This window comes from Lytechinus variegatus, chromosome 3 (genome assembly GCF_018143015.1).
Source record: "Lytechinus variegatus isolate NC3 chromosome 3, Lvar_3.0, whole genome shotgun sequence".
NCBI lineage: Eukaryota > Metazoa > Echinodermata > Echinoidea > Temnopleuroida > Toxopneustidae > Lytechinus > Lytechinus variegatus.
This window is the reverse complement of record NC_054742.1, coordinates 26,050,050-26,068,571: the sequence shown is the minus strand read 5'-3', so window position 1 is coordinate 26,068,571 and position 18,522 is coordinate 26,050,050. Positions and strand designations below refer to the sequence as shown.

The following is an 18,522-nucleotide window of genomic DNA, read 5'->3' as shown; positions in this document are numbered from 1 at the left end:
AGCATAGCAGACGTCTATGGAGCTGGCCGCGGTTACACCGTACCGATATACCGCACCGATATACCGCCCGGATATATACCCCCCCCCCCCCGATTCGATCAATTCAATTCAAATTCAATTTATTCTTGATATAATGATTAAAACATCAAATTGTACATTCGTATATAGAAATATCATTACAAGAAAAGGAGGGGCAACAACAAGTTTACACTTGAAAATAAGAATAGCCTCCGACGAATGTTCTTCGGAACGCCATGTGGATTTTTTCAGCCCCCCCCCCGGCACCATCCCCAATTAATTTTTTCAGTAAACATTTTTATACTGTAAACGAAATTTTGAAAATGCTACTGTTATTTTGGAGGCCATTTTTGATAACCCCGCCCTCCACTTAATGTAGCCATTTATTTTGTTTGTACTTTAATTGTTCTCCTAATTGGACTGGTTTGAATTGAATAAATTCAATTCAATTTAGGTCCCCCCCCCCGGATATTATATCACGTCCCAAAGTTTTTTTTTCGGAGTGCTTTTGAGTCCCAGACTTCAATATAAAGAAAAAAGACAACAAAATACAAAATAGCCCCCCCCCCCCATAAAATAAACACACACACCCTCACCTGCCAAGAAGCGAGTAGGGCTTTCGTTTTAACCAACACTAACAGGTATAATGCAATTACTGTATCCACACATCTGAATCGAGTTCGACAATAACCTTTCATAGTAAAATTGTTGTTAAATAATGAATACAACGCTGTTACTATGAACTTTGTAGTAGTGCATATAGGTCTAATTCATTGAAGATTGAATAATAAATATTTAGATCATGTAAAATTTTGACCATAATTTAGTTTTAGCTGTTAAAAAGTAGAGTTAAAAAGTGGCCTAAGCTGTCGATCTTAGCAGAATCTTCGTCGGAGGCAAAATGACAAACATAATTATAAAGTGGAACAACCATGTAGACATATTATGCAGCAACACTAAAAACAAGGAGACAGCAACACTAGAAACAAGGAAACAAGCCCCTCTTTGTCTGTTGTTTCTAGTGCTGTTGCACGTCTGTGGTCTATATGGTTGTTCCACTTACATATTTTGTCTCCGACGATGATTCTGCTAGGATCGAAAGCTTATATTAGACCCCTTTTGACCCTTTTGAAAGAGAGGAGAAAAAATGAAAAGGAAAATGAGAGGAAGGAAACTAGTGAAAAATAAGATGAGGGGAAGACTTGGAAAAAAAATCCTGTCACTTTATAAAATTTACACTCGCGCTCGCATTGCCTATTGCGTGATATACATATCTTATTCAAAATGGAGCTTAGATATCAACTTCTGAAGTCCATACACAAAACATATTTCATCTCGGAAATCAATTTTTCATTATTATGTTTGATTTACAAATTTATTTTTATTATCATTTTATTATTATTATTTTGACCTAGGACCTGGACATTCTAGGCCTAAGGACATTTTGTAGTCATATGAAAATGATGACTTCTTTCTATTCCTCTTCCTAAGCGCGATATTCCTTTCTGAAATATATATATATATTCTGAAAAGCGGACAATTTAGTTATTAGGAATACATGCATATTTTATTATCATATTTATTAATGTAATAAGCCAAATGAGTGAGTGAAAGTTGTTGATATTGAGGCCTGAAAACTGGATATTTTAAGCACTTTTGTAATCATGAATAGGATTCATGGGTTGATATATTTGTAAAAAAAATCAATGCCAGCGCAAATCGCGAAACGAAATTTGTGATAAACTGTCATAATAGGGGGTTTTTAACTAGTTTGTAATATAATTAATATGTAAAGAATCTTATGGAATAAACAAGGACAATAGGCCTACTTGGCAAATCAAACAATGCAAGCGCACAGCGCAAAAAGCTGCAATTTATATTCTAAACATAAAACGGACATTTTACAGAGCACTTAAAAGAAAAAAAAATTGTAAATCAAACAAAAAAATGAATGCTCGATGTTTGAGATGAAATATGCTTTGTATATTGACTTCAAAACTTGATAATTTAAGCTACATATCAGCCTATTGAGCAAGGGTGTATCTCATCGAACATGCAATGTTCGCGCTCGCATATAGTGACATAAAATATTTTTAACATCATTTTCCAAGACTTCCCTTGAACTTATTTTATTCACTCGTCTCCCTCCTCTTATTTTCGTTTTCTCTTCCTTTTCCTTCTTTCTTTCCCCTTCTTTTTTCTTTCTTTCCCCCTTTTTTTTCATTTTTCTTGCTCCGCCAAAGGGGGGGGGGAGGGCGGGCCCCTCGGCCCCCTGGATCCGCCTATGGATAAGGACCGTTTGTAGCATATATGCATGAAGACAATACACTGCTGCTATTTCAACAATTGAATAATGCAAGGGCAAAGCGTGAGCTTTTGACATTCCGACAAAAAAATGGACATTCTAATCCCCTTTTTCTAATCATGAACAGGATAGGTATACTGTGAGAGCGGAAACAAAATTGAGATTTCAGACCTAAAAACGGGACATTCTAGGCACTTTTTAAATCATGAACAGGTATAGTTATAAAATAACTATTATTGATGCGAGCGGGAGGTGCGATCGGAAATAAAAGATTTCAGACCTAAAACAAAAACGGGACACTCAATTTATGTTTAGTAAATCAGGAAAAGGATGGGTATTCGGGTATTTTCCTACATTAAAGGACAAGTTCACCCCAACAAAATTTGATTGAATAAAAAGAGAAAAATCAAACAAGAAAAAAAACATTGGAAATTTCATCGAAATCGGATGTAAAATAAGAAAGTTATATTGTAGAGTTTTGCTTATTTTTCACAAATAGTGACATGCAAATGGGTCAGTCGTTGATGTCCACCACTCACTATTTTTTTGTTTTTTATTGTTTGAATTAAACTATATTTCATTTTTTACAGATTTGACAATAATGTCAGCGCGAAGAATGCACGAGCAGAAAATTTTGATATTCTGATCTAAGTTAAGCACGTTTTGAATAACAAAAAATCAAGCTGCGTATCTGAAACATGCCTGCATGTGTTTAGATTGAGATAGAATCTGGGCATTATAATTTTTTTCACTATGAAAATCAATAATGCGAGCGCGGAACGTGAGCTGAAAATATTTGTTATTCCGATGTGAAAGGGGCGAATATAAAGGGATGGTCCGGGCTGGATGTATGTATAGCTTAATACATAGAGTATAATTCACAGAGCAAAATGCCGAAAATTTCATCAAATCGGATAACAAATAATAAAGTTATTGAATTTTAAAGATGAGCAATGTTTTGGGAAAAAGGTTGTGAATATTCATTTAGGTCTGCTGATGATGTCACATCTCCATTTGTTATTTTGTATTTTATTACATGAAATTAGGTTTGTTCAAATTTTTTCCTCCAAGAACTAGAAAAATTCGATTGACAATTGATTTAGTGCATTAGATATTAATTGCTGCAAATAATTTCATTATAACTATAAGGGAGACATAATTCACACAGGTATGAAATAATGAAAAAATTATGATTTTATGTAATAACATAAGAAAACGGAAAGTGGGGACGTGACATCTTCAGCCAACCTAATGAATATTCATGACGACTGTTTTCACAAAATATTGCTCATCTTTAAACTTCAATAACTTTATTATTTGTTATCCGATTTGATGGAATTTTCGGCATTTTGCTCTGTGAATTATACTCTATGTATTAAGATATATTTTCTGCCCGGACCATCACTTTAAGCACTATTTCAAGGACTGTAGAAATATTCTCAAGGGGGGGTCATACAAAACGTCGTTAATTTTCGTTACTGAATCCCTGTACGTCATTTACCACACTTACCAGATTTCCAGGGGGTGCTGCCTATGGAAAATAACACACGACCCCCAAGAATAATTTGGGGTGTGCTTCAACAGGTACTTCGCTTCCTAGGGCCTTGGAAAACGGAAGGAAAGGAGAAACCGAATGTGAGGGGTGGAAAAAAGGAAAGAAGATAAGAAAAGGGAAAGAAAAAGGGAAAGATATCGAGGAAAGAAAAAAAAAATCTTCAAAGGCAGTGAAAGAGAAACCGAGAGAAAAGGGAGATCAAAGAAGAAACGTGAAATTCAGAACAAAAGCAATGGACGGAAACGTAAAGAAAAAATGGAGATGGAAAGAAGAACAGGTAGAATAATAATGATAAAAAGAAGAATGAGAGAATGAACAAGAAGGCAAAAAATGGTTACGAAGAAGGAAAAGAATGGACCAAGAGGTAAAGGCTTGGAGCGTACAATATTTACCAATCGATGTTCCATTTGGCGCAGGGGCGTAGATCCATTTTTCAGATTGGGGGGGGGGGCAAAAATCATCAACTTTCCAACAGCAAAACAAACAAACAAACCAACACACACACATATATAGACTCATGAGATAGAGACACATATCTCACCAACAAATTAATGCGAGCGCGAAGCGCAAGCTGAAATTTTTTGATATATCTGACCTGATAACAGAAAGAAGATGCCTGTTTAGGACTGTTTGTAGTAACTCATGAGAATACATATCTCACTACACAGATAATGCGAGTGTCGAGACCGAGCTGAGACCTGAAAGCTGATATTTAAAGCATTTTTGGTACCAATGATTAAGATGGGTATCTAAAAACCAAACAATGGATGCGAGCGCGAAGCGCGAGCTGAACATTTTGATCTGAAAAATATTGAGTTTTTAATAAAGAACAAGATAGATAAAATAAAATCCAACAAAAGATTATTGCAAATCGAAGCGGGAGTTCTTTTGGGGCTTAAAGCTGAAAACGGGTCATTCTGTTCACCTATTTAATCATGAAAAGTAAGGGGTTTTTGCTATAGAAATGATGCGAGCGCGAAGCGCGAGCTGAAAATTTTATATTCCTATCTGAAAAGCAGACATCTGATTTTGAGCACGATTTTAAATAAAGAATGAGTTGTGTATCTCAATCTCGCTTGCTGATTTCTGCGTAACATTACAATCTTATTTTATTTTTTGCACATGCGGAATTATTGGAGGGGGGGGGGCAAAACGATATGTTTGCCCCCCCCCCCAATATTTTCATTGGTGGGGCGATCGCCCCCCCCCCCCCCCAGGATCGACGCCTCTGATTTGGCGTATGACTGAAACAATGCTGGAAACATGCAGACGAAAATAAATTTTTAAACTCGAATCAAATTCATACGATCCAACCTCTTGGCATCACTGCCAGGAGTTTCTGTTCACCCCACGTACCCCCTTTCCCTCTTGTAAATCAAGTGCCATTTCAGCGCCGGCACTTTTTATCCAAGAAAAGTGGGCCTCATCTGTGTCCCTTTCCCTTTCATACCTGAGAAGGGCCAGTTTTATGCCATGAGCAAGTGCCACTTTGCCTTCTTATAGGTGCCCTTTCTCGAATCAGTGCCCCTTTTTACTCAAGAAAAGTGCCCGTCATGAGCTCGTTCTGTGCTCCTTTTACCCGAGGACCCATTTTATGTCTTAACGAGTGCCCCTTTACTTTTTGTAAGTGCTCTTTCTCGAATCAATGCCCCTAATGTGTTACTTTTATGAAGGAAAAAAGTTTTGTTTCCATATAGTGCCCTTTTCCCTTCACCCCCCCCCCCTCGCCGCCCCTGATCTTATATATCGTAAGTCAAGAGGCCAATAAATTGAAGCAAATCACTTGAGTGTTAATCAGGCTTATTAAAATTTGCAATAGGTCCATGATCAGGCTTATACACTAATACCGCAACTCTGATTGACCACCCTCTATCATGCCATATTATTTAATCAGGAAATGAAAGCTTTTGAAAGAAAAATTGTTACTTCCGTCATACTTTACGTCGTACCAGCTAACACCAAGTACCCGAGAATAGCACATGAGAGAGAGAGAGAGGGAGAGCCGAGAGCAAGGGTGAGGGAAGTTGAAAGTCAAGACGAGGAGAGATGTTATTAAAAAAAGAAACGTAATTCTAGTTGTTAAAATCGACTCAGTATCATATTCTGCTTTACTGGGCACAATCTGGCGTCCAAAGGTCGAACCTGAACATGCTGAATGGCGTGCCTTCCTTCCCACCCAGGTCGAACATTAATTTTATGCTCCCGGATCAATGTCATATCCCCCCCTTGTGATTTTAAGGTCAGTTTTTTAAATATTAGTATCATATATTGATGCCCACCCCTTCATATTTGTTATTCGACTTTCAAAAAATTGATATTCAACAGTGTGGGGCGCCAAATAAATGTAAATTAAATTTGAGGGGTAGCCAAATGAATGCTTGATATTTTGAGCACCAATTTTGATCGGTGAGTTATGCATAATTTCGGCTTGCGATTCGCGCTCGCATTAACAGTAAAAATATATCAATCCATGAATCCTGTTCATAAATGCAAAATTTCTTTACATATTCAGTTTTCATGCCCCGACATTAAGAAAATTTCACGCACTTATCAGGCCTATTAGATTAATAAATATATTTTTTATGAATTCCTAATATCTAAATTTCCTTTTTAAGAAAATATCAACAAGTTTCATACCACGCTTGGAAGAGAAATAGGAAGATAGTCGTCATTATCATGAAATTATGATGACAAAATGCCCTTGGGCCTAGAATATCCCAGTCCTATGGGTTCAAAACTGCACCTCTAGGGGTTCAATTTAAAATTTAGAGGTGCAGTTTTGAACCCGCAGGGTGCAAACATGAACCCCACCCGCAGGGTTTAATATAGGGTGTTGATTTTGCATCAACCTTTCGGGGTTCAATTTTGAAACTTTATTTCTTAGTGTGTGTCATCTCGCGCTTTGCCCTCGCATCATTTATTACGTGCTTCCACAATTTCCCTCTACATGGTGCTTTAAACAGTGCTTAAATTGACCCTTTTCATACCGGAATATCAAATATTTTCATGATAAAAAATGAAATGATTTAGAATGCCCAGAATCTCTCTAACTTTAAAACACACGCACGCATGTTAATTGAAATACGCATCTTCATCTTCATGCAAAACGTGCCAAAATTATCCAGTTTTAGATCAGAATATCGAAAATGTTTGTGCTCGCGCTTTGCGCATGCATTATTAATATAGGAAGATACCAAATTACCCATCCTTTTTCATGATTTACAAAATATAGATAAAGTGCCCAATTTTTAGGTCAGAAATCTAATTTTTCCGCTCGCGCTTCGTGCTCGCATCATACCTATACCGTTAATGATTACAAAAAGTGCTTAGAATGTCATTTTTTTAAGGTCGGAATGTAAAGAAATTTCAGCTCGTGCTCGCAAAATTTTAATGTTGTAATATGTTGGGTATTAATTACTAACTGTAAAACGTCCTTATCAAGTCCCTTTTCGATCAGGCTAGAACGCGTGCCGGATGCAGTGTAAACGGGCCTTTAGACGATTTTTGTTTAAATTTATTAGTGCTACAAATCCTTTAATTTCATTAAGAAAGATAAAGAGCATGGGAGTTAAGGAGGTTTGGAAAAGAAATTTGGAAAGGAGTAAGGCGTACAGCCCCGATTGCCCTACAAATTGTTCCAAAGCCAGCCCCCCCCCCCCCCCCCATTCGTAATTGCTTCTTGCGCGCCTGATGCTAGAAATATTGAACGAGGAATTGGAATTACAAGAATCTGATCATGAGATCAATTTCTATAAAGGGCAAACCAGCATTAATTTATCTCCAAAATTTAGAAGTCCATCATAATCCCTCCTTAGATTACCTACCTCATCCCCGTTCTCTATCCCACTCCCTTCTCTCTTTCATCTCCCCCCTCCCCGTCTCTAGTGAGTAAACCTCTCCTACTCCCTCTCTCCCACAAGGGGAAACGCAGTTATTCATAAAAAAATAACACCTCCTTCTCCCCTTCTTCCCTTTCGTTCTATTGTTCTCTCTCCTCTTTCCCTCCCCACTCTCACCCCCGCCTCTCTCTCTCTCCCTCATTCTCTCATACACACACAAAATCACACACACAATTTTTGTCTCTCCCTCTCCAACCTCCTCTCTCCCCTTAGGGGAAATACAATAATAATTTATCAGAAATAACATCACATCATACTTGTTACAATACTTGAAGGAGGCCATATATCATAAATTATTCTTTAACAAAGTAAAATAAATCAAAATCTGTATGTATTGTCAATTATTGTTGCGAGAAATTAGAATTTAAAACTTCACCAGTTAACAAAATAACTAAATCTATATCCAATTTCATATTACTATAGACAAAACAAAGACGTTTTGTATATTCAATATTGTCTTTATTACTCTACGACTAGCATCTTTTTATACACCAATGCACCACTTGGACATCAATATTTATTTATCAAATGTTCATAAAATGTTGCATTGAAACTAAATGACCAAATGGCATAGTCACACTAATGAATCAACATTTTACTAAATTGCCTGTATGTCCAAGTTTCATGAACTAGATCCATAAAATTACAAAGTTATGATGGTAATTCAACAGAAACCCCCAATTTGGCCAAAGTTCATTGACCCTAAATGACTTTTGACCTTGGTCATGTGACATGAAACTCAAGCAGGATGTTCAGTAATACTTGATTACCCTTATGTTCAAGTTTCATGAACTGGGTCCATACACTTTCTTAGTTATGACGACATTTCAAAAACTTATTTCTCATACTTAAATATAATAATTTTCAGATATAATTCTTGTATTTGGAAATCATGGTATAGAAATATTTGTTACAGTATCCTTCCAACCAAATTAAACTAAATTTGTTTTAAAAAACATTCATTTGTAATCTAAGACAGTTGTTGTTTAATGAACAGTAATGAAACTAAACTTATCACAGATTAAATTCAGCATTATCATTATATAGGGTACCAATTGATTGCAATGAAGAAAGAGAAGGGTACACATATGACAGAGAATTGAACTCGAAGAACAATGTTACAATTGCATTTTAAAACATCAAAATATTCAAAAATAACTTATGCATTATGGCAAAATATTTGGGTCATAATTGATTGGGTACCAACATTGTCCTCATAATGATATCACACAATCACGGTCAACCATGACCTGATCTCATATGATATGTCATAATGAATTGATGTTTATTGCAATTTTAAGTAATGCATGGGTGGAGTCAGGGAAAATCGCCCCATGGATTTTGTGTTTTAGGGGTATGAGTTTGAATAAACCGAATATTAAAGAACATTCCTTTTTTCCAAGATATTAGATTCACCTTCTTTCACATTTTAAATGAACCTGTTTTTCTGTGTAAAAAAAAATGATTCAAGAGAATTTATATAAGGGACACCTCTATCCAAAGAAAAGTGGGCAGTGAAGAATATGATCTAATTTCTTTGTGCAGAAACTGAAACAAGCAAAATGTGTATGGTGCTACCCCCCAAAAAAGCCCCTCCACAAGCACAGTCCATATCCAAATGACATCATTCCATGGAATTTTGTCCCACATTTCTTGGATCAAATTATGAACTTCTCAACTTACATAGAGGTGAATCATACAAGTGTTGCATGACTTGTTTTGATAATTAAGCAAGTTATGAATGATACCGGTACTGTATAAATATTACTTACATTTTAATCATTATCTTCATTTTTTTAAATTAACACCACCAGTAATCACTCTAAGGGGATGAAACAGCATTACAATTACATGTGCTCCGAGGTGACTACAGCAACCATCCAACTTGCTAAAACGAATCAAATTAATGTAGCTACATCACAATGAACTTCGCAGGCAGGAATGGTGTGTTTTCTCCAGATACAAATGCTTCATAGCATTTCCAGTACTATAATTGTCTCTTTGCAGAATATTCTCTTCAGAGTCTTTAAACACTCAAGCTTCAAGCATTCTCTCAGTATGTTGGCATCTTGTGGATTGCAATTGTGACATCCTGGTGCGACTTGATCATGACATTCCTGTATAGTGAAGAGATTTTCACGAAAAGTTAATCAATTCAAGTGTTTTATTGCATTCAGAGATTTAGAAATATAGAATGCTAGGATGATGGCATGATGAAAGAAAAACTATGATCTTTAATATTGATTAAATCAGTTAGGGAAGAGTGGGGTAAAGAAGGCCACTTGTCAATTTGTAGCTTACTGTGTTAGAATGGTAGGGTGAAATGGATTGCTGTTTGCATAGTATTTGAGGCAGTTCTTAAGCACAGATTTTGAGCATAGAGAACGTGTCACAGCCCAGTGCACATGGCCAGGAGGAGCACAAACCGAGCAAAACACCTCAAAATCAAAATTTTGAAAGTAGCATTGCCAGTTTAGAGAGGCGAGTACCGTACCTACCCGGTAATGTGTATTAACTTTTGTCTTAGTTTACTTGTGTAAGGTATTATTGTGCATGCCAGAACTGTAGAAAATGTCGTCACTTTCTCTTTTTTCCTGACTGGATGCCTATGAACTCAACCTGTCTGATTGGGCCAATGAGGCCTTCTGGATTACTACATGTACATAATTAAAACTCTGTGGTTACATATCTTAAAACTTGCAATGTAGACATCACTACACTGCACTGTCAAATACCAATGAAATACATAGATACACGATGATATAAATGTGACCGTAGAAAACACAATGCAAGAATCTTTTTTTCCCTGAATATCAGATAGGATTAATAAATTAATCCTCAAATGGGGGTATTTTGGTAAATAACTAAATGTTAATAACATGATTGTTAATAGTAAATGTGATTGAATCAAACCAACTCAACTATTCTTACTTTGAAAACGGCTGCATAAAATAGGTTTTAATCAGGCATCCTCATTCATTCCATTTAGGTGGGCAAATAAGGCCACCCAGCAGAACTATTAATGGCTCGTTAATATGCAAATAAGGCTGATTAGTTCTAACATTTCTAATGGATAATGTCTACTTTAGATCTAGTAATAGACATCTAATCATGTTTCTACTTGCTTTACATTAAAAATATATAATTGGAACTATAAAAAAAGGTTGCCTTGTTTACCCCACTCTCCCCTACTATCTTTAACTCTACATCTTTCTTGGCTGCAAATTTAATGAATATAAAATTGGGTAAAATAATATCATTGCATAATTTCCAAATATTGTCTTAACAAATATGACAACAAAAATGAACAAGAACTCTGCACTCAACCATAATGTACAACTGGATATAGGCATGTTTATGGATTCCACATATGAGGAAGTTACAAGGTAATTCTGCAGACCTGGATTTGTTGCTAAGTTAAGTCTTTGGAAATTACAAATTGGTCTCTAGACTACACACAGAAGTATTCAACAGTCAAGTCCGTCTCAATCAGTAAATTTGAAATAAAAAAAATAATCAAACAATCATAATGCTGAAGTTTTGACATTAAAAGTTTCACTTCTCAAAAAAATTGTATACACAACAAAGGTGATACACAAAGGAAAGAAACAATGATGGCCCCACTCATTCCATGTACTTTATTATGTGATGTAGCAAATATATTTCAATTGTTGTTGATTTGATAATTAGGAAATCCTTTATAGGACACAACAATGGCAATTTCACATTCTAACAGGAACAAAGCAGTGCTTCATAATCAAGAAGAATTGATTATTCATATCAATTCAATAAATTACAAAAGAAAATGTGAGTGATGCATACCCTTTATCTGACTCTAAACAGATAACTGGAGTACTGTTGTTTTCTGGTACTAGAAGGGATGCCTGCTGAGAGAGAGAAGCTATGATTCCTGCACATCCTGATGAGACTGTCCCTTTAGCTGTAGAAAGGAAATGAATTGTGAGCGAAATCAGTCTTAACAAAATTTGAAAGAGATAACGTTGAGTAAATTTCAATTTAAAAATTAAACAGACGAGATTATCAAAATCATCTCCATGAAACACAAGAAAATAAAACAGAAATTACTGTTCACTCATAGGATATCAGTAATAAGCTTTAGAAATCCGGGTTTAGAACTAAGAAGTCCATGAAGTATCCAGAATATATTTAAAGAATACAAGACAAAGCATCTAACCACTTTGATAAGATGCAAAGAGGTACTCCTGGCTGAAAAATAATTGTATCTAAAGAAATAGAGTGAAATTCACCAAGCAAAACACTGAAAATCAAAATTTGACAATAAATAATTAAGTTTTAATTCTAAACTTTAGCAATAGTTTGCAGATGAGAACAGTTATCTACATGTACATGCTGTCATGAATATGCACAAGGCGAGCTGATGATGTCATGTCCCCACATTTCCTTCTCTTACATCATTACATGAAATAAAATCATACTTCATAGTCTCATACATGCGTGTACTACCTTGTAAAAAATATGTAGCAGCAAGGATTTTCTGATACAATAAATCAGTTGTCAATCCATTTTTCCTCATCCATAGAGGATAAAAATAAAATTTTATATAACTTCATTCTCACCCCTCCCCCTGTTGAACTCTCCCTGTATCACATCATAATTGTCTCCCACAAAATTTAATATTGGACCATACTTACCACTGTAACAAAGTCCCTGTTTGTCAGCACACAGAACTCCCATAACTCCAGGGGCATCCATTCTAAGAAAAATAGGAAAATAGACAGGACAAAATATATTGAAATTTCTGCTGGCTGCCAAAATCTAATAGTTCCCTGTTGGCATTTAACATCACACATCAATAAACAACTATGAGGCAAGAACAACTTCACTGAAGTAACTCAAAACTTACTGTATCTTATAAAATATTTGTGCCATCTTATCATGAAACGGATAAGAGTCCAGGGCACAGCTTTAAACTGGTTCCAGACCTATTTGGATGATTGGTCTACATGTGTGGAAATAAATGGAAAGCATTCACTAGTTTCTGTTAATTCAATCGGCCTTCCCCAAGGTTCTGTGTTCGGACCGATAGGTTACACTGTATACACCCTACCTATCGCAGACATTGCCAAAACTCATAATGTGTCTTATCATCTATATGCTGATGATACGCAACTTTATGTATCTTTTGACCCCAGGGCAGCACATGGCTTGGAGATTGCATTGAGAACCCTTTCGGTATGTGTTGCAGACATCAGCACATGGATGAATCGTAACAGACTAAAGCTGAATGAAGCAAAAACTGAATTTCTGGTAGTAGGTTCACCATATAACCTTCGTGGGTTAGATAATATTTCTATTGATATTGGTACATCCCAAGTCCTACCATCCACTTCAATTAAGAGTCTTGGTGTATATTTGGATAGTAACATGTCTATGACACAGTAAATTGTTTATGTAAATCTGTTAGGTTTCAATTAAGAAATATATGTCGCATACGAAAGTACATAACAGTAGATGCATGTCATCATGCGGTACGTAGTCATGTACTATCTCGGATCGATTATTGTAATGCACTCCTTGCAGAAGTTCCCCAAATTCATGTAAGGCGACTACAGAGTCTGCAAAACTGGGCAGCACGTATTATTCACAAAGTTGACCGTAGACATGATGCTATTCCATTAATAAGGGCATTACACTGGCTACCAGTTAAACAAAGAATATTATTTAAGATTCTTTTGTATGTATATAAATCATTTCATGATCATGTACCAATGTATATCAAGGGGGCACTTCAGGTTCATTATCCTAAACGAGAAGGTTTGCGGTCTAGTGGAGATCATCTTCGACTAACCTATCAGACAACCCGGAGTAAGGCTGGTGAACGTAGTTTTACTGTTGCTGCGGCAAAAGAATGGAACAAGCTTCCATGGCATTAAGATCTGAAACTTCTCTTCATAGATTTAAGAAACAGTTGAAAACGTACTTGTATCCAGGATAGATGTAGCTTTTTAAGTATTTGTAAATTGATCTACAGTGTAAACGCTATGATATAGTGTACTATGTATAGCGTTCCTAAATGCCTTATTATTATTATGAATTTGATATCAAACTAATGAGCATTTCATGCCCCTTCATCACATTGCTTTGTCATCAGGATCTGATGAATATTTAGGTGTCATTTTTTCCCAAAGAATCTTCATAAATTATACAAATTAGAAATAAAAACTTGACAAAAACATTTCATATCTGTGCTAGTTACTCCTCAGCACAAACATTTCAGATTACACTTTTTTGTTCAGTGGTGACACATCATGACAGAAAATGTAATATAAATCATAGATTTGACATTTATGTTTTTCTATGAAACGTTGTTTGAAAATATAATATAAAATAGAACACATTTGGCACGAATATTACTTTTCTTCTTACAAGAAAATTCCACCTGAAATACACTTTAATCCCAACGACATCCCAATCATGTAAAAGAGCTTAACACAATCTTTTATCTTATATTTGATAACAAATTTGTCATGGTAGTATTTATATTTCTGAAGATACAGTAAATTTTACAATTTTTGGCAAGTGAACAAAGTTCACTGAATTCGATGGGTGTATGTAAACTTTTGGCCTCAACTGTGTAAGGGCGAAGTCTATGAATGGGTTTATTCCATTATAATACACATTTAGAAGTTGAGTTGAAGTTAGAGGGCGTTAAGCCAGGTGAACTGCGAACATTGAAAGACAAAAAATTCGCCTTAAATGCAGATGTAGAAAGATATATATATATATATATACACACGCACACACAGTGCAACTGAGTCTGACAGTAGAGGAAACCCATTTCCAGAGATAAATTTCGCAATTACTAAATATCTTTCACTATAAATTTGACACTTATGGTAAGAATGGAATATGATCTTAAATTTGAGACCAACAGCATAGCAAATCACTGACGAATGGTAGGTAAGAAACAATAAATACTTAGGCCTATAAAAAACGATTTGCGCAGATACTCACGTAAAAATCCAAATAGACTCTTCAGGGATTAGTGAGAGAAACTTCACAAAGAATCCGAAAGAAATGCTAATGAGTCAATTATCGAATAAGCATGGTTGTCGTACACGGACAACCTGATTTTTACATTAATATTTCAAACTCGTCTTGCTTATTAATGCGCAAAGTGTTTGTCACATATTGGGTATAAAAATGTAGAGGAATTATTGATTGTATGATGACAAAAATGGAACATCATAATTAATTTGCCCTTGAAGAAAAATGATGTGGGGATCAGATATCAGCAAAACTGCAGAAGAAAATGTTTGTAGAAACAATATAATAATGAAATGCACACTAACCTCACATTCAGTGTGAGTTACACATCCAAACCCAACTTGCCCAAAAGATACTTGCTCCTACGGCTAAGCACTGCTTAGGAGCAAATATCTTTCAGAATTTGCTAAGCAAAGTTCTGAAAACTTCATCATTTTATTCCACATTCAGATATTTTATAGATCTAATTGGGCCTGGGCCATGATTTCTTTATTCACAGGCTTAAGATTTGTAAATGTCCAAAATGAAGTCATAACTGTTCATTTTTTTATATCTCTTTCTCTGATAGGGGTCTATGTTTTCTATAATTATGAAGCTACATGAGCTAACCAAGTCGTTGTTCTTGTTAACCAAAAATATCAACTGAATGAAATCGAGTCTGAGGATTTTAACTACGTTAATTGCATGAGTGAGTGGCTAGTACATTGGAGCTATAGATCTAAGCCTATAATTCTTGGACTCTTAATCACGTGAAGAACTTACCGTAAGGGCACTAGTATTCAACCCGGCATAATTCAAAGATTTTGACATATTTCCAAAAATATTTAGAAATATGGAAACTATCTTAATTTCATACCTTTGTTATTTCCAGGGTAATCTGTTGTCGGTATTTTCTTTATCAATCTGTCGACTGTATGCGCGTAGGATCGAATTATGCGCCGATGGCCTTTTGCACTGAATTGCACTAGTATTCAACCTAGTGAGGATAGATAGCAAATCTCAAAAGGGTTTATATTGCTAAATTAGATTTAGATCTATGTAAGTATCTGGCTTTGATTAATTCCCTGTTTGGTCTCATCTCAAATGGTCTAGTCCATAGTCGGATGGGACAAGGGCAGATTGAGAGACAGGACCATCTTTCATCGCTAGGTTGAATACTAGTGCAGACGGGTTGAATACTAGTGCAAAAAACCGTCGCCGTATAATTCGATCACCCGCGCACACAGTCGACTGGTTGAATAAAAAAATAACGGAAATTTAAAGAATAACCAGCATTTGCTCTTGCGCTTGCCTTGGAAAGAAGACGGGTCTGAAATTCAGGTGAATTCTATATTTCTATATATTTGAGGAAACTCTCCAAACGGGTTGAATACTAGTGCCCTTACGGTACGTGAACAAACAAGGACCTTAACTCTCTTGATTCTGCCGTCAGCATAACTAAAACATTCGAACAAAAACTAGAAGCTTACTGCTTTACATGAAATTGAACACACGGGACTGCTATAATTTCCATGTAAATATCCCCGCATACGACCTCGATAAATTGAGTCTTCCTCACAATTTTAAGGAAAATTACTATATAGGAATACTATATAGTATTGAATCAAGTTAAATACTCACGTTTCGTCTAAAAGTTTGTCGAGATTCTGTTCCATTTTTAAAGAGAATTTTCAATTTCAGACGGATATCAATCACAATATTTTTTTTATACATGTACTACTTTGTCATGTGATCGCGGAAAGTCATGTGATCAACCCTGCAATTTTATAGACTGCGGGTACAGACCAAAATTTGCACTTAAATAAAAAAAAATGGTAGGCCTATCTACAGAAATCTATTTGTATTTTCTGTACCCGGTACTGAGAATTTATAGCTGTATAATTTTCATTTTTATCAGGTAGTATAAAAAAAAAACAGAGAACCTAGCACGTACCATAATACGTTTCGATGATTTTTTTTTTTTTTTGGGGGGGGGGTGCCTGCGCCTGCGCCTAACGGAGCACCAGCCTCGATGCTCGAATCCACATTTTTAAAGGTGTTTCTATTAATATGCCCCCCCCAAAAAAAAAGGAAGAAGAAGAATCGGGTAGCTCAACTTTATCTTGCTCGAGCGCACGAAGGGGCGTTGAGAAAAAAAATCACAAATGTAAAAAAAACACCCAAGTTTGTCATTCTCTTTGGCCACACACAAGAAAACTGACAAAGAAGGAGTACTCTGTGGTGAAAATAATGATATGAAAAGATAAATGAAATCAGACTAGCGCAGATAACATCAAAATCAGACAAGGAATCACGAAGTTATGACATTTTACAGATTTGCATTATTTCACAGCTAGTCCTAAAGCGCATGTCTTCATTAATATGCAAGGAGGAAACCAATGATGTGATATCCCCATCTGTTCTTTTGTATTTTATTACATGAAAATGTGTTCATTCATATTTTGCACCACGGCAAGAACTAAAAAAAAAAAGATTGAACTGGTTTAACGCATTAGATACTCATTGCTGCAACTGACTTTATTATGTGGTGAACACAATCATACACACACGCATGAACATAATTATGATTTCATGTAATACTAAAATAAGAAAATGAATAGTGTGGCTATGACACTTTAGGAATATTTATGGTGATTTGCATATAAACTCTTTTTACAAAATATTGCTAAATTTTGAAATTCAATGATTTTATTATTTTTAATCAGATTTTGATGAAATTTTCAGCACCTGTTTGCTTGATGAATTTTACTCTATCATTTTCAGCCCGAAGTACCCCTTTAGGAAAACACCTGACGATATACAAGTCACGACGTCGAAGTGACATTCACTGACCAACGAGCTTCAATACAATAGTAAACATGCATGAAATGGTTAAATTTTCTGTTCTCTCCATTCCGAGTCTATACCCCCCCCCCCCTTCCGCTGCCTTTCTTTTCTCTTTCTATCTTCTCCCATTTCGCTCACTTTCTTACTTTTCCTTCTCTTACAGTATTTTTTTCTACATCTTCTCTTCCCCCCTACCCATTTTTAGATGTGTAAGATGCAGGGGGGGGTAGCGTGTGGATGTCATGACGACCAGCCAGGTCAACTCCCCCTTGTTTTCTTATACTATCTCATAAATGGATCATTTTACATTTAATGTGTTATACGGTCACGTTGAGCCCTCATTCACAAGTGCAATTATTTCCTATAAGAATAAAAATACATCTTTCATTGAATGCTTGTATTGCATTGCCAGAATTATATTCCTTGTATTTTTTTATGATTGGTTAAATAAACTAAAAACTTGAAGATTTGGGAAGAAATTAGTAGCAACAACAGTTATCATTGTACAGACTGACCCAAAGTACATTGTAAACACACGTACAAATTACAACGAATGCAGTATATACTGTGGCAAGATATTTAACATAATTATCACCTTACTGGTAATATCGTTTGTTTTAAAAATTGGTGAATCGGAACAGGAGTTTTGTCCAACGTTTTGGAGCTGATAAAAAGGCAAATATTGTCACGGACGAAACTATTGTTTCAATTCACCAACCTTCGATAAAGACTTCATTATAATGAAGGGCATTTGACAATAGATTCTCTCCGTTCCAGATACTGTTCTGCATAGCGATTGCCATAACTCCCTATAATGAGTGGCGCAGATTAGACTATCGACGGCGTTTTGGACGTTTGTGTATTATTCCATATGATTGATATAATTTTAA

At 35.6% G+C, this 18,522-nt stretch overlaps 1 protein-coding gene across 1 annotated transcript; it reads right to left on the bottom strand.

Annotated features, from left to right (window-relative positions):
• Nucleotides 1-8,729: 8,729 nt before the first annotated feature.
• Nucleotides 8,730-16,549, bottom strand: LOC121410625 (ragulator complex protein LAMTOR5-like). Its single transcript, XM_041602842.1, has 4 exons — nt 16,427-16,549; nt 12,451-12,512; nt 11,600-11,717; nt 8,730-9,894 (listed from the first exon to the last, which is right to left on the bottom strand). Exons 1-4 carry the CDS (start codon nt 16,459-16,461, stop codon nt 9,831-9,833), a joined length of 279 nt encoding a protein of 92 aa, XP_041458776.1. The 5' UTR covers nt 16,462-16,549; the 3' UTR covers nt 8,730-9,830.
• Between the last annotated feature and the right edge of the window lie 1,973 nt (nt 16,550-18,522).

Excerpts from the sequence above, each read along its gene's own strand:
- LOC121410625 (XM_041602842.1), bottom strand. The coding sequence starts at position 16,461 with ATGGAACAGAATCTCGACAAACTTTTAGACGAAAC. Across the intron at positions 12,513-16,426 it reads GACAAACTTTTAGACGAAAC|AATGGATGCCCCTGGAGTTA; the intron begins GTGAGTATTTAA and ends TATTTTTCTTAG. Across the intron at positions 9,895-11,599 it reads TGTTTAGAGTCAGATAAAGG|GAATGTCATGATCAAGTCGC; the intron begins GTATGCATCACT and ends TTCACTATACAG.